General features: G+C 51.3%; 3 protein-coding genes across 13 annotated transcripts in view; 1 reads left to right on the top strand and 2 right to left on the bottom strand.

Moving 5' to 3' along the window:
* Nucleotides 1-7627, bottom strand: part of TSC2 (TSC complex subunit 2) — a 33190-nt gene extending 25563 nt beyond the window's left edge. For all 8 annotated transcript variants that reach the window (XM_038186837.2, XM_038186839.2, XM_038186838.2 and 5 more), the window contains exons 1-13: nt 7490-7627; nt 6988-7140; nt 6035-6121; nt 5291-5401; nt 4325-4469; nt 4070-4187; nt 3546-3594; nt 3008-3133; nt 2581-2654; nt 2115-2241; nt 1321-1464; nt 955-1092; nt 634-737 (exon numbers count right to left, since the gene is read on the bottom strand). In XM_038186837.2, coding sequence (XP_038042765.2) covers nt 634-737; nt 955-1092; nt 1321-1464; nt 2115-2241; nt 2581-2654; nt 3008-3133; nt 3546-3594; nt 4070-4187; nt 4325-4469; nt 5291-5401; nt 6035-6121; nt 6988-7125 — 1361 coding nt within the window. In that variant the 5' untranslated portion in view covers nt 7126-7140; nt 7490-7627. The remainder of the gene's footprint in view (nt 1-633; nt 738-954; nt 1093-1320; nt 1465-2114; nt 2242-2580; nt 2655-3007; nt 3134-3545; nt 3595-4069; nt 4188-4324; nt 4470-5290; nt 5402-6034; nt 6122-6987; nt 7141-7489) is intronic.
* Nucleotides 7505-13498, top strand: NTHL1 (nth like DNA glycosylase 1). 3 transcript variants are annotated; one of them, XM_072024081.1, is made up of 6 exons: nt 7505-7661; nt 7995-8209; nt 9742-9912; nt 10466-10625; nt 12179-12327; nt 12999-13498. In XM_072024081.1, exons 1-5 carry the CDS (start codon nt 7604-7606, stop codon nt 12289-12291), a joined length of 717 nt encoding a protein of 238 aa, XP_071880182.1. In that variant the 5' UTR covers nt 7505-7603; the 3' UTR covers nt 12292-12327; nt 12999-13498. The 3 variants fall into 3 exon arrangements, with proteins under 3 accessions (XP_071880182.1, XP_027324732.2, XP_027324733.2); XM_027468931.3 differs by having other exon boundaries at nt 7506-7661; nt 12222-12327; XM_027468932.3 differs by having other exon boundaries at nt 7523-7637; nt 12222-12327.
* Nucleotides 13499-14062: 564 nt separating this feature from the next.
* NHERF2 (NHERF family PDZ scaffold protein 2) overlaps nt 14063-24144 on the bottom strand; it is a 32093-nt gene continuing 22011 nt past the window's right edge. For both annotated transcript variants that reach the window (XM_027468929.3, XM_038186842.2), the window contains exons 3-7: nt 22637-22813; nt 20616-20769; nt 18490-18533; nt 18088-18150; nt 14063-16492 (exon numbers count right to left, since the gene is read on the bottom strand). In XM_027468929.3, the coding sequence (XP_027324730.1) occupies nt 16334-16492; nt 18088-18150; nt 18490-18533; nt 20616-20769; nt 22637-22813 (597 nt within the window). In that variant the 3' untranslated portion in view covers nt 14063-16333. The remainder of the gene's footprint in view (nt 16493-18087; nt 18151-18489; nt 18534-20615; nt 20770-22636; nt 22814-24144) is intronic.

The raw sequence follows: 24144 nt of genomic DNA, 5'->3' as shown, positions 1-24144 counted from the left end.
AACAAGTGGAAACTAGAATCCCAATTCAACTTTTCTCCTACAATTCAGCTTTTACTACTGCTGAAAACCTGGAACTGCAGCTTTTCCACTTCCAGTCCAAACTAGGAAGTGTATGTCAAAAGAACAAATGCTCTGGTGAGGAAATTCAAAATCAAACACATAGCAGAAAGATCAAGCTGTTCCTCAGCAACATTTCACAAATGAGACAAGTTTTTTATTGGTGCACGCTGGTATTTTAGAGCAATAACAATATTTTTAGAAGTGCCAATTCAAAGACAGGTACTACTTTAATATTGGATAACCACATACAGCCTCAAGGCTTAACAGTAAATTCTTGTTTGGTGTCAGAACCATAAAGTGCTGTGCAGTGGAGCACGTAACTGCCTAAGTTAACTGGAATAGCACCATCCAATGGAAATAAAGGAAAGTAGGGAGAAAAAGAACACAAATAACTCAGTGGTAAGATTTTCTTCTGCTAAACAAAATGCTTTCACATACTATGCCCTGGAACTACCATACTTATTATCAGTCACTCAGTAACATTATACCTTCAGAAAACAAAGTTACTTAACATGGAAAGGTAGCAAGAAACATTTGGAAGTACCTTGTATTCACAGAATTATGATTTCATACCTGAAGAATCTCTCCATTAACATCTGCAGGTTGTGAATCCAACCATCTTTGGCAGGATGAATGGACTGTGCTCTGTACGCTATCAAGTTTAGTACAGAAGATTCCTTTCATGGAAAGATTAAGATTTTTTTTTAGTGTATAAACAAATAAAATACATTCATTTTTTGTCCTCCCTCTAAGAACAAGGTTCATGCAAAAGGTAAGTCCTTGCTGAAGTTTTCTAACCACTTGTTATTTCAGGACTTGCAGTTTTCAGCTGTACTGAGTAACAAAACTGTTTCAACTGGCCGTAAAGAAAGAAGATAACAGGGAAAGTCTTACTGGTCTCTGATCAGCGCATCTTTCCACTAGCTCAAAAAATCTCTCTTCAGAGCCATGAAATTCATTCTGGTCACAGAGTTCTTCTACTGTAGTCAAAAGATCATGTACAATGGACTTAAGTTCTTGGCTCTCTAAACTCTGAAACAAAAGGCAGAAACATTCCTAAAAGACTTCTACTTTACCAGAAAGTACTAACTTTTAAATATAAACAGAAAACTCAGCTGGTAGCCACAGTATCGAGAATAAGGTGAAACCTTCATCTGACTTCAAAGTGCACTAGAGCGTACAAACAAGAGAGGAATTTTCAAAAATATTTATGGCACAGTCTTTTAATTGAAAGCACATCAAGATAGGCTCAACACTTACCTGCAGCTGTTGCAGTAATCGCTCAATGATGTCCAAAAGGATATCCCACGTTACAGCCTGCAGCTCCTTCCCATACTTCTTTATTAGACGTGTTATGGACAGAACTATCTCATAAGATACAACTGCATTGGGACATGTCATGGCCTGGAATACAAAGTGCTTCAGTTAGTTAACAGTTGGTAAGTCATGGTCAGAAACCCTCTCAAATTCAAGTGAAAGATGCCTTGCTCAGTATGAAGTTAGCCTGAAGGCCAGTAATAAATAAATCTAAGTCAATATACACAAACACCAAAGCAAAGAACCATTTTATAAAGTGGTTACACCTTCCTGAAAGCAGCTGTAGATCAGATGTCAAATACAGCCACATCTTGAAAACAGGCATGTGAGGTTTTAAAGCTACTAACTCCTGCCTGACCCACTTGGACAGAAAATTTTAATGGAGCTCTGAGGACACCGTCCCTCAAATTTTTATATCACACACTAGAAAGAGTGAAAGCTTTTGCTTGATTTTTATTTTTTAAGCTAGCAACCACAACACAGATATTTTATAAAAAGAATTCAGAGTTTGCATTTCTGGCCAACAGAGATACACAGATACTCCAGAAGGAGGCCTCAGTTTTAAACCTAAAATGTCTGTTGTTTTATTCTTTCTCTACGCTTCACCCAGAGTACCCAATTGCTACCTTTCAGCCACAAAAAGATTTCTTTCGTGTAGGGGACTACATTTTTGCTCTAAATCTGTGCAAGTCTGGATGTATACCTAGTTAAAAAGTTCCTCCAGCATCCCATCTTACCTTGAGGAATGAAGGCAGCACTGAAGTTGGGGAGTTCTTGAGTGAATTTAGGCGATGAGCACCCCAGAGAGCCATCCCAACGAAGAACACAGCTCCTCTCAGCAGCGCAGCATCCGCCATGTAAGCTCTGTGAACAGATGGAAAGAAAACCTTAGACCATGCTAGGCCACAAGACTCAATAGGAATACAAACTATCACGGCAGTAATTACCAGCTGTTATACATTTGAGACTTGCATAGCAATTCATAAACATTAAACGTAACAAACCATTTAGTATGACTTTAGTTTTAAATGAAGGAAAAATAAATTCAGAAAAGCTAAAAAATGAGCATTTCGGCAGCATAACTAGGATTCACTTCTAAGCACCACAACTTTCAGCCTATTCCTCTGAAATCAGTGATTCTCTGTCTACCTCAATGGGACCTCTACAAAATTGATAGGATTTGTTTAGATAGACCTTCTTTACCTGTCCTCCATGATCCTGCACATGTTGTAGATGGCACTGTGTCCCAAGTGAGTTCCCAGAAGGTTGCGCATAAGCTGCAAATTCAAAGAGGACACTCCGATTGTTAAAACTCTCCTTAGCCCAAATATGCAGTCAGCAGGCCAACCAAAACTGTTTATGGTAAGTGAATATGTTCCTTGCCACTTCCAGACAACAGAAAAAGTAGCCCATCACATCAGCTGAGACAGAAGCACAGATAAGTTACATGGAAGTGACAGAATTCACACTAACAGCATGCTGATCCCCTTAATACTTGAAACAATTATTAATTTATTTAAACTTAAAACCAAAGTGAAATTCATGGCAAACATTTGCACACACATGGCCCTTCATCTATGAGTCCAAAACAGTGAAGTCATAAGAAACAAAGCTGCAAGAAAGTTCTGACCTTCCAGCACGGCTCGCAGAGCTCCTTCACATTGATGGTACGGCACAAAGTGATGATAAATACTGGCAGATTCTCTGATGGCAGACAATTATAGCAAACAACAGCATCTAGGACTTGCAAGGAAATCTTTGGAAAAGAGAAAGATAAAATGGTTACACACTTCTCTAGGATAAAAATGGGTCAAAACTTAAAGCTGACAGACCCAGGAAATCTTCTGGAAGTCAAAGGGGATAGAGATATGTCTCTTTTTGTCTTTTTTTTTTTTTTCATTCAGCGCAGTATGGAAAGACATAAAAAGCGCTGTTGACAAACTGAATTGCTTATCAAATTTATGCATGCTCTATTTCTTTTAGAATAAAATTAATATTTGTATAAGAGAGATGATGGCTTACAAATACTTTATAACGTTGTATTAACTCTCTTCTAAGATAAGAATAAACTGGGATGAGAGTCTGGTGATCTGATTTTGTTTGTAACATATACAATTTCAAAGATTTTCAAAGGACTCTCAAAGTACTCAGAGAGTCAAATTACTGACCTCTATGTCCACAGATGATGAAGTCTGAATGCACAAGATGCATATCTTGCTGTTAGGAAAGAACATTTAATTATAATTGTTTGCTTAATATGATTTTAGGCAAATTACAAAGACAAAACAGACAAGTAAACTGGCGTGTTATTTTACTTATCATTCCCCCCCTTTGGCTTTGTTGATAACATTCCTAGGAACAGTACAACCTTTCATAAACAGTTAGGTTACAGATGCACTTAAATGACCTCTCAGTATGCCGATGTTAATAAAACAGCAGACAGAGACCCCTTGTGAGACTAAGCAATGCAGTCAGGTTAATCACATGAAATGGGGAAAACACATGCAACACTTTAAACTAAAATGAATCTGAACATTGCAAGAAAATCAAATATTTGTCAGAAGTGACAGGTATGACCTGCAATGAAAGAGATCCAGATCAGATGAAAAAGATTCCACTTAATCTGCATATTAATCTGCAACTTTGCCCCATAAAAAGTCAAGAATAAGCATTTAGGGGTTAAAAAACTTACTGGACCATGTCAGCTACATAGTCTTCCAGATAGCAGCTGTTGAATTTCACCAGGTTTACTAAAACCAGAAGGAACTCAGAAGACAAACCAACATCCATCCACTGTAGTACAAAGTCAGCTAAAGGAAGAAAACAAATCATTACACTATGCTTTCTACCCAGAAGTGTTATCACTATTACCTGTTTCTTTTATCACTGAATACCTGCCCCTTGGCTTATTCCCAGAAAACTTAAGAGAGGTAAAGACAATACTCACCTAACTCTTCTTCCAAATAAGTGATATAACGCCCATTCTCTGTTAGAGCCTTGAACACTTCGAGCCGTTCATGCAAGTCTTCATTGGAGGGATAGTCCTTAATAACTTTAAAAAAATGTGCTCTGAGAATTCCTAATCTCTCACCCTTGGGGGGGAAAAAAAAAAAAAAAAAGTGGGAGAGAGAAACGACAGTGTCAGTAAAAAAATAAATAAATAAAGACCTGGACCTGATCAAGGTCTGTAGCAGTAAGCTTGATTGATACTTGAAATTATTTTATTTTCCTACAGGCTACGAAAGTCTTGAAAATACTTTTATCTCTACTGGCTACTGACAATAGCTCAGGACTTCTCAATCTGTTCTAACATTTACTTATCAGAATTCAGGGCCTGGAAGCATTTTGTCCAGCAATACAGACAGCATCCAATGCACAAGTAAACCAAAGAAACCGCAACAGACTGCACTGTCAGAAGAGCATTTAAAAACAGAAACAAAACAGAATTGATAACTATTTTTTTCCCAGTCATCTACCCTTATTTTTTCAGGATAGTGAAAAGTAGGACTTTGGTCTGGTACAGTCTTGTGTTTGAATAGCACACTGTGAAATCCGAAGAATTCATAGCATGCTTAACTTGGCCAGGCTAGAAATGCATCTCATACAGAACTTCTTGCACACTTGACATGCTGAAACATCAGAAATGGCTGCAGACTAGGACTGATATGTCTGGACAAAGAGCATAAAACTGTGCTTTATTATTCCTGAACTTAACCCAAAGTATTCTTTAAAAAGAAAAAAAAAGTCAAGCAGATTTAAGTTAAAAGGCTGCCTCTTCCCATTTACTCAGCACAACCAAAAAAAAAAAACAAAACATGGAAAGTCAGAGGAAAAAGTTGCTCGATATTTTTCACGTCATACTCTGCATGAACCCCAGTTCAAGTACAGTGGTTTTTCTAGACTTTGTTTTCACCTGTCCTTGAACGATTGACTTCAGCAGATGAAGAACAGCGTGTCTGGCTTCAGCTGGGCGCTCTGGCTGGAGCATATCGGCTACCACTTTCCATATAGCTTCCACCGCATGCTGAAAAAAAAAAACGCAAGAGGCAGTAGTAGGACAGGTAAGCTTCTTCTGGGATCTTCACCCAGTAGAGGCCAGTCATTAATTACAGGACGTTAACGGACAAGACCTCCAGGGATCTCACGGCTGGAGTTCCTTTTTCTGAGGGAAACTCTCACCTTGCCAGTCATAAGCTCAGGTGAAGCATGTGTGATACCAAATCCTGGCCTGTACAACAACCCACACCCCAGCACCTGAAGTTCTTCTTTCACACATTTGTGCAGAAACCTTCACTTAAACATGAGTTTAAAACCAATTTGAAGTTGCTTATTAACAGGACAGCAAGCAAGCACCTCCCCTGCAGGATTAACATCATCTCCAGCAAACTGTCCTGATCAAGCCTGTGTACAGGCAGCGTTCTCCTTCCACTTAGTTCAAGAAGCCCGTCAGCTACGTGCTCTCTGCTCTGTAGCTGCTAGGCTGGACCAGACTAATTTCCTTGGCGTGTGGGCCACCCCTTCACAGGTTTGGACAGCACAAAACGTTGTTTCTGGGATTACCAATTTGAATTAAACTACAGGAACCTCTTACAATAGGCCGAGAGCTGTTGTTTAAATTTTCAACCTTCAAACATTCACCGAACACTTTGAAACCTACCTCTTCGATTTTTTTGGTTTTTGCCACTTCACAGATTTGGCTGATCGCTCGTATCCTATTACTTAATCCACATTCTATGCTCAGTTCCTGGAAAGAGATGGAGAAATAAGCTAAAAGCACATCTTATTAGAAACACTTATCCATTTCCCAAAGGGGATCACGAGATGTTTGAAAAAGGAGTTTTCAAACACATTTGCCCAAAATGATCTAACTATTAGTCATTATTACTGGAGCTTTTCAAGAATTTCTCCAGAAACTTTTTTCCATGAGCAAACAATGATTTGTCAGAAGGAGAACTGTCACAGAACTGGAGCCAAAAAGCTTTTCACTAAAGGTCAAAACATCTCGTTTTCTTTAGAAAAGTTAATAACTCGCCAACTGCAGCACTCATCCATCCATACAGAGGAGGCAGGCAGGTGAAGGAGGGATATAAGTCTGGCTCTCCAGCTTCCAGCAGCACAGCTGCTCCAGCACAGGCAGTGAGGGATTCTGGTCTCTTTCTCTCTTGTATGTGTCTTCCTCCCTGTGTGACAACTGTTCTGTTTATGGACTTGCTGGACCAATTACTGCAATCTTTTTTTGTTTTTTCCACAAACCCATAATGTCTTCATAAAACAAAGTTTCCAGCTTGCACTACCACTACATAAATTTAACCAAGCTCAGACCACTCATGCAAAGCAACACATTTGGAGAAAACACCCTGCAACCTGACAGAACAGGGGATAACATCACGTCGTAAAACACCCCTAAACTATTCAAACCCCGAATAATTAACATGCTGCACCTTCAAAGCTCTCAAGTTCTACATCCATTTCACTGGAGTGAACTGAGGGAGAAGGTAAAAGGGCGAGATCACAGGGGAACAAATGGCAACACAGAAAGGAGAAGGAGCAAGCCCTCCTGTGAGGGCCTTTGAGGCGAGACCCCACCGCGACCACAGCCACCTCTCCCACCTTGAGTATTTCAGCAGTGATGATGAACTCTGTTTGCTTGCCCTCCGACGACTTCGAACTTCCCCGGGACGTCCCCAGCCCCAGGAGATTCTTGAACTTCTCCTTCAGCCCGGAATCCTTGCTCTGAGGCTTTGCCATCGCCGCGCCGAGCCCCTGCGCACAGATCGGTTGCTGTTAGGGGGGGGGAGGCCCAGACAAGGACCTTCAGCCCCCAGCCCAGCGCTGCCACCCCCAGCACCCGGCGTTACCCTCAGCCCGTTTAGAGGAGGCAGGAGCCGAACACGGAGGGCGAAGCAGCGAGGAGCCCGCCTGAGGCCCCCCCGCCGCCCTCCCCCCGCCTCAGCCCCGCTCCCCCCATCCCACCCCGGGGGCACGGCGCAGGCCCCGGCCCCCCCCGTGCCACAACCCCGGGGCTCGGCAGAGCCCCCCCAGCCCCTCCCCGGTCCCCCCCGGTCCCCTCAGACCGCCCCCCCCCCCTCCCCCGGCCGCCACCGCCGCTCACCCTCCGCTAGGCCCGGCCCCGGTGCTTCTCCCCCCCACCCCTCCCGGAAGCCTTCCCCGCCGCTTCCGTCGCTGTCCCGGCGCGGGGGGGCCTGGGGCCGGTAGTCCCGGGGCCATGTGTGCGGCGGGGCCCGCGGCCCGGCGGCTCGGTAGGGCCGGGACCGGGGCCGCAGGTATGGGGAGGGGAGGCCGAGGCCTTCCCGGGGAGCCCCCGGCCCTGCTGAGGGGGCTCGGGTGGCCCTGACGGTGGTGGGGGGGGGAGGCTGCGGGCCGGGGGGGGGCTCCAGGGCCTGCCCCGGTCCTGTCCTGCCCGGCCCCGGCCTGGTCCTGCCCGGCCCCGGGGGCCTGGACGCGGAGCCCCGCTGGGCACCGGCCTCCCCCCACCCCCAGGCCCCTCGCCCCGTTGTCCCCGGGGGTGTCCCGGGGGCTCTCAGGGCCGGTGGTGGAAGCTCTCTGGTGGCCAACGGTGGCCCCCCGGGCTCACGCCTCTCTCCTGCCCCCCGCAGCGAGCCGGGCCCCGAGCGCTGGCAGCGCCCCGAAGCGCAGCAGGAGGGGGAAGAGCAGCGCCATCGCCTACGAACCAGAGCCCCCGGAGCCCAAATGGGAGCCCGAGAACTGGAGGCAGCAGCTGGAGCGCATCCGGGAGATGAGGAGAGCCAGGGATGCTCCCGTGGATGAGATGGGAGTGGAGAAGTGCTATGACAGCAGCGCTCCCCCGCAGGTAACGGCGTCCTGCGGCCCCACGGGCACCTGGAAGCACAGAGCAGGAGAAGAAATACAGGGCACGCCTGGACTCGGGGCTGGAATGGGCCCACCGGGGGTTACTGCACATGTACAAGAGAAGTGGTTTGTCCTGCTGGCGGAGGAGAGTTGGCTGCTCCCTCTCCTGCTCCTGGCTCGGGGGCTCCGGGCAATCCCCGTGTCGGGGTGCTGGGTGCTGTCAGTTCTCTGCTCACATTCAGCCCGTGCTGGGCATTAGCAGCAAGCAAACACATCTGTGAAGTGCCCTTTTCCTCAGCTTAAACTGTCAGAAGTTACCAGGCTGAACCAAGAGCAGGCAAAAATGAGACAGTTTTGGAGTAGAAATCCTGAAAATACATGGCAGGCTGCAGGGCATGAAGACATGTTCCTTTTTTCTTAAAAAGTCTCTGTAGGAGCCCAAGGAAAATATCCAGCAAGATGGCTCTAATACAGAGGAAAAACAGCACAGGGAGAAGGTGAGGGGAGCTGAGAAAAAACTTTCCAGGCTGCTTTTGTGCTCTTCAGAGCAGCACAGAAGCATAGATTGTCTTCCTTCTCACAGTCATCCTTAAAGGACAGGGTCTTGAAAGGCAGGGCCGTGCTGGGACGGCAGCGTGCTCCCCAAGCCTGGGAACACAATCAAAGGCCCCAGATGGCACCTCCTGCTGAGGGCAGCATTTGCATTGGTACAAAAAACAGAGCAAGGCAAGGACGTGGCACAGTGCAGGGCTGCAGGGCCAGGGGACACGGGGATCCCACGGGCAGGCTCAGCGGGGTTGTGCAGGTATAGCTGCAGTGCAGAGAGCACGTCCCTCCTGGCTGGTGCTGAGCCTGGGATCCTGCCTGACAAGGAAATAAAGTTTTTACCCCAGGGGAGCGGGGTTGTTGCTTCCAACATAAAGTGGATGTTGTAACCCTCAGTGCAGCACCAACACGCTTCACACAACTTCTGATGTCGTGAGAGGAACGTCTGGGTTTTGTGCTCCATTCCCCGGTCTCAGACACCCAAAATTTTTAATTGGGTTTCCCAAGGAGCTCATTGGAGCAAGATGCTCAGTTCCTGCTGATGCCTAGTGGAAAAAGAACAGGATTTTCAAAAACTACTTTATACCACAAGTTATATATATTAAAAATAAAAATAAATAATAAACGGATATCTGTATTTCTGTGACTTGTGGGGTCTCCTGAGAATCCCATTATCAGGAAAAGCTTACTCTAGCCCTTTGTGGCCAAGCACTGGTGTCCGTGGATGTGAGATCCCAGCACACAGTAGCTGTTCTCTGCCCTTTTATGCATGCTGACTGCTTAGATTGAAGGTGGTTTTTTGTCCCCTTTGTTTTGTGGTAGCAGTGAAAGGTTACAGGCGATTTCTGTTTCAGCCTTCCACTCTGTTATGGATGGATACAGCTGAAACAGCACACTGGAATAAAGATGGTGCTGGGTGGGAGAACCCCGCCCCACAGAGCAGGATCCTCTCTGAGCCTTTTGGTGTCTCCCTGTTCCTTCCCCCAGGTCATGCGCTACCAAGTCCTGCTGTCGCTGATGCTCTCCAGCCAGACCAAGGACCAGGTGACGTCTGCTGCCATGCTGCGCCTCCGGCAGCGCGGCCTCACGGTTGACAGCATTCTGCAGATGGATGATGTGACGCTTGGGCAGATCATTTATCCTGTAGGCTTCTGGAGGGTGAGTGCAGGACCGCAACAGCACCCGACAGGCGTATGGAGGAACCTCTTCCACCGTCCTCAGCTCCCATGTAGCTGACAGAGACGGCTCAGAAGCCGTGGAGAGGAACATGGGGTGGGTGGCTTGGCCCTCGCAGGCTGTATCTTGTGGCTGTGCTGAAAGAAGGTGCTGAAGGTAGGAGGTGGGTGTGAAGCAGCCCTGCCCCTGAGACTTACCCCAGCCTGCGTTCAGCCTCTATTCCATGCCCCGCGGTGATCTTTTCCCTGGAGTCAAGTTACAGGCTGTATTTTATGCTGGTTTTAGCAATTTGTATTCACAGCAAGCTTGTTTGCTGCAGTGCCTGCAGAGTGCAGAGGAGGCTCGAGCTAATCAGCTTTCAGCATTTTCAAGGAGAACTCAAAGACCTCTGCCACCCCTCTGCAAACTCCAGCGCCTGGCCTCACACATAACGCACACTGAGGAATGGTTTTATTTTTTTTTTCTGAGCTGTTTATCTCTTTTCTCTGCATTGGAGGGCAACTTGTCTTTTCTGCCTTTCCCCTTGGTTTTCCAGAACAAGGTGAAGTACATAAAGCAGACGACGGCCATCCTGAAGCAGAAGTATGGGGGCGACATACCAAGCACTGTGGAGGAGCTGGTGAAGCTGCCAGGAGTGGGGCCCAAAATGGCCCACTTGGCCATGAACATTGCCTGGAACAGTGTGTCTGGGATAGGTAGGTTGGACTGTATTTTCCACATTCCTCTCCTCCTAAATCCTGCCCAATCCATTCTTGGGTAGAGGGGATGCATTGCAACCTGCCTGCCCGAGGAGCCTAACAGTATTGCTTTGATTTAGTCATCTGCACACTATATTTTGTATTTGGGTGGGTGCAGCAACTCACAGTGGATGTGTTGCTAGGATTTAATGAACTGTTTTGCCCAAATTTTGAAGGAAAAATCCCCTAGTTCCCAAGTTCCACTCCCTCCACTCAGATGCTGATAAGCAGAGCAAGTATTGCTTAATTGGGTAGGCATCCCAAAAGATGTACTAGGAGGATAACGCTTTGAAATCTCCTTGGAGTTGAGTGAAAGGGAGTTGAGGATAAGTTTGTGATTTGCAGATAGCTCTAGGATAGTCTGAGGTTGGTTTATTGTTGGTTTTGTTTTTTACCAAGGTTGTTTCTGTTTAAACAAATCTTGGTTAGGATTTTTGTGTTTGGCAAGCCTTTAAGAGGGCAGAAGCAAGGCTCAGTCTGCAGTGCCAGTTGGCTGAAATCAGTGATTCACAGTGAGTTGGAAAAAGAAACGGTCTGAGGCAACCCGCAGGTACTGAATTTCTGATGTTTTAGTTCTTGCAGCTGGGCCCCTTCAGGAATGGGGCCGGGGCTGCACTACACAACCGGCAGATGGAGCTGGGAGATCAGCGCAGCCCAGGGACCCTGGGGACAGATTAATATTCCAAGAGTATTTGCAGTTTAATGGAGGGCCCTGGGAAGGCCAGTAACGGTGCCACCTGATGACTGCAGGCCACTAAAGCCAGCGCACAACCCCAGGGCAGTGCAGGCAGCAGCTGACCCCTGCAGCCCCACTGGTGCCTGCCAGCTGTACAAAATGTGGCTCCTCTGCAAGTCAGCAGCGTTTGGGGGCTGGTTTCTCCCTGCTGTGGGGGAGGGAAGTCCAGTGGGAGCCAAACTAGCCAACTGTTTTCCAAATAATTGTGTGTTCAGTTTTGATTTAGGAGGCAAGACTTAGTCTTCCTGTTTACAGCAGTTTCCTGGGTTTTGCCCAATTAGCCATAGAGACAGGTTTATCGCTGCTGATCTAACAATAATATACTTTGCATTCTGAGCTTTTTAGCTCAAAGCACTTTCTAAACATTTGTTTAAACCTCACAAACCCTCTTGTGTTAGTAGGCATTATGAAATGTGTTTTCCATCTGGGTAAACTAAGGGGCAGAGATTGCAACTTGCGTAACATCAGCTGAAACACCCAGAGGAAGAGAACCCGGGACAGGCTGCCCTGTGCCTGCTAGATCAGAGTGCGGAAACCTTTGTAGGAAGGCTCTGTAAGATTGTGTCAGCGTGTAGCTAGCTGCGTGGTATGAGATATCCACCCTGCCTGCTCCTGGCTCTGTGCCTAGGAAGAAACCAGCCTGTTTGTTCTGCGGGCGAGCCTCCCCTTCTGTTTCACCTGCCTTGTTGCTGCAGGGCCACAGAGGAAACCTGCTGCAGGGTGCTGAACCTGCTTTGCTGTGACAAACAGCCCTGGCTGCGCTCTTTCCATTCAGGCGTGTCTGCCCCCCACCTAAACTCTGGGCTCTCCCTTCCTAGCTGTGGACACCCACGTGCACAGGATCACAAACAGGCTGAAGTGGGTGAAGAAGGAGACCAGATACCCTGAGGAAACTCGGGTGGCGCTGGAGGACTGGCTGCCCAGGTGAGGTCTGAGCCCCCAGCCTCATTCCTCGATACCATGCCCCTGCTTGGAGGAGCCACAGCTGCGCGCAGTCCTGCCGATGGCATTTTCAGTGCCTCCTTTTTATGGCAGGACTTGTCTGCAGGTGTCTCTCCTCTCCCACAGGGCTGCTGTGGCAGCATCTCAGCTGCTGGGTGGGTTCCCTGCTATCAGATGTGTGTGTCAGTCACTACTAGTCCAGGAAGGTACCTGCAGCCTTGGTGCCATGCTCTTTTGCCTAAACAAATGCATTATGACCCAAGCCAGATACTTTCTGCACGGGACCTTGCTGACTCTAACAGCCACAGTACTGTCAGGCCACGGTTGGATTTTGGCCTTCACTGAGGCTTAATCTTCATTATCAAATGCCAGCTGACAGGTAGGGCTCCCCAGTCTGTCATGTCTCCACATCTGGCATTCAGACAAGAGAACGCCCACACGTGCTTTATGTGGCTCTCCTCTGCCTCTCCTCCCTCCCTGCCACGTTCAGAGTGCTCAGGAACAGCTAGAAGGGCTGTTTCTAGCAAGAGGCAGCTTGGGCAGCCAAAAGGAACAAAAGCAGTGAGTGAAAGTTGTCCATCTAAAAGTATGATCTGTTCTTTAACCCTTCTGGGCAGCTGTATCGGAAAGCTCACGGTCTCCTCTCACTACAGGGATCTCTGGAGGGAGATAAACTGGCTCCTGGTGGGTTTTGGCCAGCAGACCTGCCTGCCCGTGAATCCTCGCTGCAAAGAATGCCTCAATCAAGATATTTGCCCAGCTGCTAAGAGACGCTGAGGGAACATCCTGGCTTCTTAGAGCAACAGAGCTGCTTCAGCCCAGAGCTGAGCCCTAGGACTGCTGTGCTTTGCACAGGGTTGACTGTGTGACTGCAGGGAAATGGGAGACTGCTGCCGCCAGCTAAGCATCTCTGGAGAGGGAGACGCTTGCTGGCAGTGGCTGAGCTCTCAAGAGGAAAAAGGGTCTTTCAAAGTGCAGCAGTCCTGCTGCGTCAGTGCTGCCGGCTCCAGCCCCCGGGTGAATGCCTGAGCGTGTCCCGGCCGAGCAGCAGGCTGTGCGCTGTCAGGAACAGCTGGAGAGGAGTGCTTCGTGCTGTAGGATCTGCTGCTGCTTGTAAATACACATTTAATAAAGGTGGTGGGTTGTTTTCTAACGCGTGTGAGATTTGCTGGCATCTCTGCAACACTGGGCAGGGGGAGGAGAGCTCCGATGGCCTCACCGCAGCGTGAGCCCATAGCAACCAGCCCTGCCAGGGCTTGCAGCCTGCCAAGGCGCCTGCCTGGTGCTGGCAGCAAGAACCATGGGCTGTAAGGTCCAGCTAAAAGCTTCACAACCCAGGGCCAGAGCCAGCCATTACTTGGACAAGTGACCTTTGAGTCCTGCTGGCACAGGAGCCTAGGGGACACAGCGCACAGGGAGCAGGTGACAATCCAGCTTCACGCTCTTGCTTGTCAGATGTGTGCTGGCACAGCTTACATAGCCACAGGATCCAGGTTGGTGTGCGCCTCAGAAGCTGACAGAGGGGCCACCACCCACGTGTGCGTTTTGTTCTTCAAAGAAAGGGCAGTGCTGACTTCATTGTAGAGCTTCAAAGGAATAATTTCAGCTACTCTTTAAACAGGCAAGGGAGGAAGCAAAGTTTATAACGTGCTAAAGAAGGCTGTAATTCCGCTCTGAAGTTCCCTACCAAACAGATGAAGAACGAGCAAATAAGTGGTACATGGGAAAACAAAGTTTATTACTGACATTACAGTGTACATTGTTTTTACAATGCAGCTAACAGCCTTACACTTTATTGATTTTTTTTTTCCACGTTAAATGTACAGGAACTGAATAATTACTACTGAGCTACAAGATGTCAGAAATATGATAAGTGCTTTAACCAGGAGCAATTTCCATGGACTAAGCAGAGAGTAAGATTCTGAAATCTTATCAGTACAGACTTGCACACCTGATTTCTTTTGATCTGCATTCAGAACTACGCGTTCTTTTTTTCCCCCCCTTAACTACAGTGGTCCAGTCTTGGGTGAGAAATGCGGTATTTACAAACGAGGCTTTGCTCTCTGACATGCACGGTGGGTTGAGTTCGTGGTGTAGTGGGGAGCGCTCTGCCCTGCACAGACCGGAGCACTGCCTGGGGTTTGGCTACACAGGCACTGGAAGCAACGTGCATACCGTGAAAAAGGAGGACTCCTTCAGTCCTTCCTGATTTCCTACAGAAGCAAGTATTTTGGGGACCAAAAAGACAGGAGCTAATCGTCTTTGAGGTGGGGTAGAGAAGAGGCCTCTAGTAATTGGCAGAGTCCTGGTGGGGGGAAAAAACCTCTCTGCATCCCGAGCAGTCATCCTGCAGCCACTCTCATCACCAATAGCCAAACACCTGCACCAGTCCCTCTCCAAAGGCATTTTTCAACCTGTCCAGCCCATCAACACTTTGCACCTTCGTAAAAAAGAAATCTCCTTCACCTCTGAGGGTTTCCGTGCTCTCGCCAGCCAGCAGCAGCCCCGGCAGCTCCCTGGGGCACAGCCAAACGCCCCGGCCCCGCGCTGCCCCTGTGCTGAGCCGTGGGCAGCCGCCGAGGAGAGCAGCAAATGGTATAAGGCACCTTTTAGTTCAGCATTTAGGAAATGCACACAGAGCCACCACAACACCCGTAGCGTGCCGACCAACCCAAAGGCCTCTGCCTTGTAATACATCAGCTCTGGGGAATAATACAGGGCAAAGTCGCAGCCAAGTCTTTTGTTTAAAATAATCATCAAGGGCCAAGTTATTGCTGCCATTTGCATTGAGCTGGGAAAAGTGGTTTTGCACGCAACTGTGCCCAGTCCCTTCCCCCTGCGGTTTTGACACGGGAGCCAAAACACAAACCTTCCCCGGCGAAACACCTCTGCCTGCAGCCTGTGAGCACGTTGTTTCGTCTTCCTTGGTCACAGCCAAAGAGATTACGCTGGCTTCATCTGCAGTGCTTTAAAGATAGGTTTCGAGGGCTTGAGAACACCCTGCTTTTGGTACTAAAGCAGGACACAGCACCAAAGCAATCGCCCAGGACATCGATGCTCTCCTAACTATGAGTCTGCTCTGTCGCCAGCCCCACTGAGACTTGGGGAGCTTTGGGGACCCCGCCAGCCCTGCCCAGGGATGGGGGACACCATGGGGGGAGCAAGAGGCAGGGTGTCAGCCCCGAGGACTCCCCAGAGACCTGCTTGGTCCTGCAGCATCTCCTGCACCTCTCGCTGCATTGTGCAAACCGTGGGACTGGGGGCATTTGGTGCTGGGTTTGTCTTGCTTGTACATCCTGCAACCTGGGGGGGACGGGGTGAAAAGGGGCTTTTATTGCTGGGGCAGAAGTTGCTGCTGGGAGGGAGGCTCCTACACTAACTGGAAACAGGTAGGGCTTCATTAAAAAACACCAACGAGAACTTTTTTTCATTTCAATAGCAAAGTCAACACGAGAGATTTACAGCCACTGCCCCTTTTCCCATCGTGAGGGGGTAAAGCTGCAGGCCGGGGGCTGGGGGTGCTGCCACCCCCCGGCCACCCACCACGGCAAGGCCGTAGGACATTTGCACAGGGGCACAGAGCATCCCATGGGGCTCAGCCTGGGACACCCGCAAAACCAAAACTAACACCCCAATTAAAAAAAAAAAAGTAATAAAAGCCTAAATTATGCAGGTAAGAAACGAGAGTTAAACTCTTCCAGTCTTTTCTCAGCAGGAACAGGGGACAGCAGGCAGCCAGACCGGGCTGAAGAGCAAGCAAGAAAAGGAGCTTTGGTCACATTTGTCTTATGAGAATCGCTGGTGAGTAACAACAACAATAATAATAATAATAACATCAATAAAAAAGGACTTTAAAATACGCCTCATAAAAGCAACCAGTGAAGAGCAGAGCACAAAGCATCTCACGTGGACACTGAAGGAGAGGGCGCAGGCACCTCTGAACGTCCGGCCAGGTGCAGGGGAAGGCAGGCAGTGCCAGCAGCGAGGTTCAGAAATTACTGAAAATCTCTCGCTTCTTGTTCCAGTCCATCTGCGGAGCCCTCTTCTTCACCCGCTTGGCCCGCACCTTCTCCTTGGCCTCGGCAGCCGTGGGGCTCAGGCTCAGCCCGCTCTCCTCAAACGGGTCCCTCTTCTCCGAGTCTCCGTCCTGCACAGAGAGGGAAGATCAACCTTCTGCCCCCGGCACCGTGTGCCCAAAGCCACCCGGCATCCCATCCCCACGCTGCTAGGAGCAGAAATCTCCAAGCACGTGTGTGAGATAAGCAAACTCGCAGGTTTTTAGGGGAGGGCGCAGCCCCTGCCCCATGTCGTGCCTATGGTTTAACCAGCAGCATCTGCATAGCCACAGAGCAAATAATTACATTGCACTCCATGGGTGTTGTTCCTGCACCGTTGCAGCCAGGCGCCCCTGTGCTCAAATGGCCGGGCTCCAGTTTGCTCCAGAGAACAGCCAGAGCCAGGATTCGGCAGTGCCTGCATGCCTGGCACATTTTGCTTTGGGAACTGTACTGGGAAGAACATCCCTGTGTCTGCCTAATAAGAGTGCTGTATGATACAGAAATCAGCTTTCCTTCTTAAAGTCCCTGCAGCAGCATCCTGCACGCACCACACTCATGTGAACAGCAAACACGCAGAATAAAAACCTTCATTTGTAAGGAAACATCTTAAAGCCTGCCCACTGGCATAGCTTTAACGCACACACGAAGCTCCAAAGGGATTTCACAAACCCTGCCAGGAGCTATGGGCAGGTCTCCCATCAGCGCTGCCTGCAAGAGAACTGCTTTGCTCTGGCTTTTGGATGCAAACTGGTTGGCGTGCACTGCTTAGCACGGCACACCACCGCCGAGGAGCAGGACATGTATTATTTAATGCTCAGAGAGAAACAGAGCTGCCAGACTGCAGGCGCTTGGCCCAGCTCTCGGACACAGCTGGCGTGCGCAGCCTCCGAGCCTGAGATGCTGGAGAGGCTCTGGGCACCTCAGACCTAAAACCCTTGAAGGCACCCCTTCATCTTACACCTCCAAACTATTACAGCACCAGTTAATTCGCTGCCATTATCCCTTGGCACTCTGCTCTGCTGGCCCTTGGGGCAGCCCCATCTCCCCAGGGCAGAGCACACGGAGCCCACCAGTCCCTGGGGGCACAGCACACAGCGGGACCCTCACAAACCATCCCCTAACACAGGACATCTGCTGCTGCTGGCAGAGCCCTCCTGTCCCCTGACAAGGACTGGAAGGAATCTGCAGCCATCGCTTAACCCAACCCCACTCCTGCCCGTCTGAAAGCAGAAGGGAAGCCAGAACATGATAGCATTTAATTCACACTCGAATGCTTTTATATCTCTCTGATGTGGGTTTGGGGGGCAGTGTGCTGCTGCTGGCCCCCTCCCCGGGCACACACAGCCCTGGCAGCAGCTCTCCTTGCTCCCACACGCTCCAGCCAGATGTGCTTGGGACGGCCTCGCCAGGCCACCCAAGGGGTCATCGATGCCCCCAGGAACGCAGCTGCCTCTGGGCTGGAGCCAGCAGCTGCCGGGAGCTCACGGCCGCATTTCATGCGGATTTACAGGGCAGGGCATGAAAGCAAACTCCCTGTTTTGCTTGCTGGGTGGATACAAGTGTACCCAAGTCTGCAATCTGAAACTGAAGTTGCATTTAGAGGCATTTTTGCCCAGTACCATAACACAAACACGTACACATGTAAGCACGTACAAAGAAGAGGGTGTGTGATCGGGGTTTTTACCTCTGATTCCTTCCCGGGACTTTGAAGGTCACTGTGAGATGAAGATGTGGATCCTCCGTTCAGCTATTGGAAATGAAAATGTTAGTGCAGTTTGTGCAAAGACAGAAAAAAAAAAAAAAAAAAAAAAAAAAAAAAACACAAATAAATGGGCAGAGCGGGGGGAACCACTGCTCCCCCGTCCCCACCACCCACCCACCTCCTCCCGCTGTCCCTGGGGAAAAGGAATGAATTGGTCTCACACCAGCCTCGTGCAAACCCGAAATTAAAGCTGCATCAGGAAGCAATTACAATTAGCTAGCAGCGGTTAAGCTGAGCTAAATGAGCTTCAGGGAGGCTGCGAGGTTCCCTCTGCTCTGAGCCCACCCGGGACCGCCCAGCCCCCAGGAACAGGCGAGGACTCACCTGTGTCTGTGCGGATCCGTTCGTCAGGGGCTGAGGCACCACACCTGAGGGCCACGCAAAAGAAAAATGTGTTGAATATACTCATAAATACACTGCTGGGCTCCTAGGGCAGTGCCCTCCAGCATCGCCCCCGGTTGAGCCCCTCCTGGCACAGGGTCTCCACCCCAACCCCAAAAGCCCAGCGCACCCCTTCCCTCAGAGCTGCAGCCAGACCCAGCCCGCGCTGCCTCTGAGCTCAGGCAAACACCTCTGTACCCCCGTGCCCTCTGGAACCACATTCTTCTGAAACCTCAATTTCCTTTGATTTCCCTGTTTTCATCAAAAGAAAATGTCTTCCAGGAAGGGGACCGAGCAGCTTCCCCCTGTGAGCACTAAACGCGGTGTACTCCCAGTTCTGACAGTGAAGTAATTTTTCTTCAGAAGCTGTTTAATCAGAAATCTTAAAAACCAGCCCAACGCTATTTGCTGAAATCAGCATCTTGGTGTCGCAACAGCACGGGGCAAACAACCCTCCTTTCATGTACCTTGCCATTTTTTTGCCCGGTTCCAATGATTTGCGCTAATAACGCTCCAAACAATGGCAAATTCATTGCAGATGAGCTGCCAGTCACCGCGACCCAGCCATTGCTAGAGGCAGCCCGGGACAGACAAGCTGTGGTGTCACAGATGTGCTAATTGCAGCAGGGCTAACGACTGAGCACGAACACGTCTGGGGGCACAGGGCCCTTTCAGTGCACGGCACGGGGTGAGACCGGCTCGGTGGGACCCCAGGGGGACCCCAGGGTGTCCCCAGCGCACAGCGGCCGAGCAGAAAACAATGCTGTGCGTGCACGCCTTGTGTAACGGCAGCTCCAGTGAAGCAAGAGCTGTGCCTGCAGCCAAGGGCAGCCTGCAACTGCAGAAACCCAGGGCTGCTGATTTTACAGCTCCAAGACACTGCCCGTGCATCACATCCAGGGCTGGCCAGGCTTCCCAAAGAGCTGATTTTTGGGATGTGTCAGTGCAAACTTAGGTATTTCCAATGTAAACCAGGGCACTTTTTTATTTAATAAAAACAAAAGATGACTTTGAAAACGTGCTGGTGTGACGACCTCAGCTGTGGCATCGGGACAGCCGAGCCCAAGTGGTGCAGGGCTGCGGGCCAGGCAGACCCGCTCCTTGCTGACCCCCGAGGAAAGCATCCAACATCCAGCAGGGAGCTGCAGAGCCAGGGCCCAGCACTTGAGCACCCACCCGCGCACCCTGGTGTGCGGCTGGCCCCGGCCACGTCCCCGCTGCAGGGAACAAGGGCTCCTTTGTGCTCGTGCCAGCAGCCAGCGCTCGCACCGGCTCCTCCTCAACCGCTTCGGAGCATCTGACACCGCTTTCGCCCCGCGTGCTCCTCGGCACGGTTTGACCCGTTCCTTTGGGCAAATCTTCCCCTTGAGCACCTGGCAGACCGGGAATGTCCCGCAGAGTGCAGGTCGGACAGGGGCTGGTGTGGGAAGCAGAGCCCCCCGTTGGGCTGCAGGGCAGCTCCCTCCCCGTGGCAGGTCGGGGAGCGGCCGGGCTGCTTTCTCTGCCAGGTTTCAGCAGCAAGGGAAACATTTCCTGCAGCAGCCGCCCCTGTGATCGCTGTCGCGTGAAGTCCTTCCCTCTACACGCACATGGGGCCAGCCCCAGAGTTTCTCCCTGCACCTTCAGGCTCCGTCTCGGGAGCACAGAGCGGTGCGGGGTTATGGTGTCCTCCCTCTTACAGCCCCATATCAGCACTATGGGGCCGGCTGCTCTGCTCCCAGGCACTGCAAACAAAGCAGGAGCAGCCCCAGGATCTGTCTCCAGAACAGATCCCACCTGAGCATCCCTCCCCGAGCAACGTGCTCAGCGCCCCCCCCAGCACCCTCCTCATCCCAGCCACCTCCTGGCAGCGGGTTCCTGGGTTAATTATTCACCGTGCAAAAAAATAACAAATTGTTTTTTTGGCTAGATTAGGAAGTATTCTCACTGCTTATAAATAGCTGGGTGGTGCTCAGGAAACTACTGAGGGATGAGACAAGGGAAACATGACTCTGGCACTTCTGAAATCCCACCCAGTGTCCCAGTGAGTCACGAGAGCTGTGGGGTCGCCCAGCAGAGCCGAGTCTCACCTTTGGTGTGCTCCTCGGTGGGGGTCACCCCCAGCTTCTTGAAGTAATCATCTGTTTCGGGGTCCACCACCAGGAGCCTGGCTTCGCTCTCCCTGGCCTTGATGTGGGACACGACCTCCGAGTGCCTCAGCCCCTCCACGTTTATCCCGTTCACCTGCAAAGCGGCACCATCAGGACCAGGTCTGGCTCCCGCAGCACGGACAGGGGAACAACCCCTGTGCTCACCTTTTGTATCACCAAAAACATCTGCCCCAAACTCCTGAACCCCCTGCAGGGAGACACAGCCAGAGCCTCCACCACCACCCCACATGCCCAGGTGCTCAGGGACTTGCAGGTTCCCCTCCAGTGATTTCATTCACCTTAGCTTTGCCCCAAACACCTCAGCCTGCACTGAGATCTCCGTGTCCTGCTCCACAGGGCTCATGGCCGTTTGTCCCTCTGGGAGAGGAGCAAGGGAGGATTTCCCGTGTCCCGGTGGCTGAGCAGAGCTCGGCCTTTCTGTCCCAGTCCCCGACGCACTGACTCATTTTCCCTTCGCTGCACGCGACCTGGGACCCACCAGCACTCAGGATCTCTCCTCCCAATTGTTCCGCGGGCAGAAAGGGAACAATCGTGATTTCTAGGCATTGTTTGTGCTCAGGAACGAACACACCCATTGTCCCACATGAAAAGGTCTCGATGCCACTCTCATTGCAGGGCTGTTTTTTTGCTGCACACGACAAACCCCGGTCAGCGCCGCAGCCTCCGGCACCCCCAGCCCGCCCAGGGGGTGCAGCAGGGCTGGGGGCATCAAATATTTATCAGAGCCCCAAAGAGCCGGCTCGGGGGGGATTGGGTTTCCGAGCTCTCCAGCTCACCCCTTGCCGCTTTGTGTGCACCAGGCAATTGGCCAAGGGCCGATAAATAAATAACAAAATCCCTCGCCGTGACATCGCGCCGCTCTGAACCGCAGCTCCCCGCGATAAAACACCGCGGTGCTGGGGGCGAGCACGGGGAGCAGCCCTGGCATGGGGCGGGAGGCAGCCGGCGGCTCCCACGGAATCCTGCATGATTATTCACGGGGCTGGAAAGAGGGCGAGGGCTTTGGTCTTCGCTCACTTCCCCACCTCGGGGACCGCCCGGCTCCGCAGGATGCGCGTGGTTTCTTCCGAGCGTGCAAATCCCTCGTCCCTCCGGACCCAGGGGTGGGGGCACGGGCTGGTACCCAGCCCCAGCACAGGGCGTCCAGGTGCTCCCAGCACGCAGGAGCTGAAGCAGGCACCAGGGCTGCTCCTGGGGTGCTGGTTTTAGGATGAAGCCCCATCCGTCTGTCTGTCTGCGCTGCCCAAACCCTGCCCGGAGCGCACAGCTCTGACTGGGGGATCTCAGTACTCGGTAAAAATGGCAAGGCACAAACAAGCCAAGGGGGGGGTGATCAGCAACCACATCAAAAATTCTCTTGTTCAGCAATAAGTGAACAGGAAATCGCTTCCAAGAGCAGTTTTTCTCCTAATCTTTCACAATCTCATGCCTTAAGACCTCTCTGCAGAGCTTTTCCCCCTCTGTTTCCAAATGCCTGCCCTGCCCAGCAGCGCGTTGGCTCAGCTGGGTGGCACCGAGCTGTCCCAAGCCCATGGCAGATGGGGGTGATGGGACAGAAGCAGCTTCCCTGGGTGGCTGGGATGGGACCAGTCCCAGTTGTCCCCATGAAGCCACCTCCCCAAGCCAGCGCCACCAAGTGCAGGGTGCTCTCTGCTCCATCCTGGCCATGTCGGGGAGGTGGCACCCCCAAACCTCCATCCGTGCTCATCCCCAGGTCCAGCACCCTGCCTGGGCACCAGCATCAGGCTCTGTTATGGGGGAATGTGACAGGATCTGATGGAAAAGATCAAGGGATGGAGGCTCGATTTAGCATCAGGCATCCCAGCTGATCTGTAGGGTCACAGCGCTTCTGCTTTCCCTCTTCCCACTTGCAAAAGGGGCACAGGACCCCAAAAGACCTCCAGGCTGATGGGAACGGTGTGCTGAGCCCCCAGCATTACCTCCACCAGCCGGTCCTGGGGCCGCAGTCCCGCTCTGGAGGCTGGCGAGTCCGGGTCGACCGAGCGGATGAACTGCCCCGGCCGGGACTTCTCGCTGTGCAGGTTGAAGCCGTAGCCATTGGGGCCTTTCTTCAGGTGGCAGAGACGTGGGCACAGCTCTTTCTGTCCGTTTAAATCCTGATTGAAAGAAGAAGGTGGTGGGGGAGGATAAAACACGGCGTTTAATTTATAGGTTTGGGTTTGCTCTGAATCATAACTAAAACTAACAAGGAAGCAACGTATCTGCGCACCATCCTCCCCTGCCAGCTAAACAGGGACAGGTTAACAAATGAATTTCCTCTCATTGAGTTTATTTTAGAAAACCAATTGTCCAAAACCATTCCAGAGAAATTGAAACAACAAAAAAATGCATTTCCTTCTCGCCAGCAGCAGCCCAGATAAGCCTGCCCCACCCGGGGGCTGCCGAGCCCCGTGGCCAGGCACAGCGCAGCCGGGCAGGGCCAGCACCTTAACCTGGGTTATTTATTTAAGGCAGCGCCGTGCCCTTGGTCCCAGTGACTTCGGCACGGCACGCAGCTCCATCCTCTCCCTCCCAGCTCTGGAGTCACATTCCTGGCCGTGGCAGAGATGGCTCGGTGCCTGCAGGGACAGGCTGGCCCTCCTGCATGGCCCCATCCCTGCCCCAAGCTGTCACACCTGGATGCCTCATTATGGGAGGGCTCCCCAACAGCACCTAATTACTGAGGGAATCACGCCTCTTGCCCAGCACACACCACCACCACCACCATCCATCCTTCCATCCCAGAATCAGGTCTTGCCTGGCTCTGGCAGTGCAGCCAGCACAGACCCCGTCCATCAGAGCCACCCTCGCCCTGGCAGCGCATGAGATTGCCCTTGGTGACCCCACTTCCAAGGAACAGCACCTTCCCCAAACCTCCTCCTGACCCTGCCCGCTTCACCAGTTCTCTGTGACCAGCTAAAGAATCCCCAGAAATAAGTGGAAGCACTGAGCAGCCCCAAGCTGAGCGGGAGGACCTGCAGGACCACCCGACCACCCTCAGCCATCCATCACGGCCGCTCTGCAGCCATCTCCTGCTGGCACAGCTGAGAACTTACAGAAACACCAAGCTGGGCTGGGAGGAAAAGCCCTGCAGAAGTCCCAGCTTTGCAGAGAAGCTGGGTTTTGCAGAGGGGAAGAAATGCACAAGCCCCTGCACGTGGTGCTTTCCCCTCCCAGGACGCACAGGGCTGCTCCTGCAGCACATAAAGCTCGAGCTTGCTGCAGACAGCAGAACATTAGAGGAGCACGTGAGGAGTGTCGTGCTTCCCCCCATCACATGCAAGATGCTTTATGGCTCCGCAGGGCACCGGGGGAGCAGCAAGCAGCAGGTTTTCTGCAGGCTCACAAGAGCCATTTCTGCTCCCACAAAGGCAGCTGCCCCACGGCAGCCCCTGCACAGCCCGGCCAGGCAGCAGCCAGGCGCACCAACACAGCCGTGCCTCCAGCA

This window comes from Anas platyrhynchos, chromosome 15, assembly GCF_047663525.1.
Source record: "Anas platyrhynchos isolate ZD024472 breed Pekin duck chromosome 15, IASCAAS_PekinDuck_T2T, whole genome shotgun sequence".
Classification (NCBI taxonomy): Eukaryota; Metazoa; Chordata; class Aves; order Anseriformes; family Anatidae; genus Anas; species Anas platyrhynchos.
This window is presented reverse-complemented; position numbering and strand designations above follow the sequence as displayed.

Coding starts and splice junctions, on each gene's coding strand:
- NTHL1 (XM_027468931.3), top strand. CDS start 7,604: ATGTGTGCGGCGGGGCCCGCGGCCCGGCGGCTCGGTAGGGCCGGGACC. Junction 7,662..7,994: donor GGCCGGGACCGGGGCCGCAG/GTATGGGGAGGG, acceptor TGCCCCCCGCAG/CGAGCCGGGCCCCGAGCGCT. Junction 8,210..9,741: donor ACAGCAGCGCTCCCCCGCAG/GTAACGGCGTCC, acceptor TCCTTCCCCCAG/GTCATGCGCTACCAAGTCCT.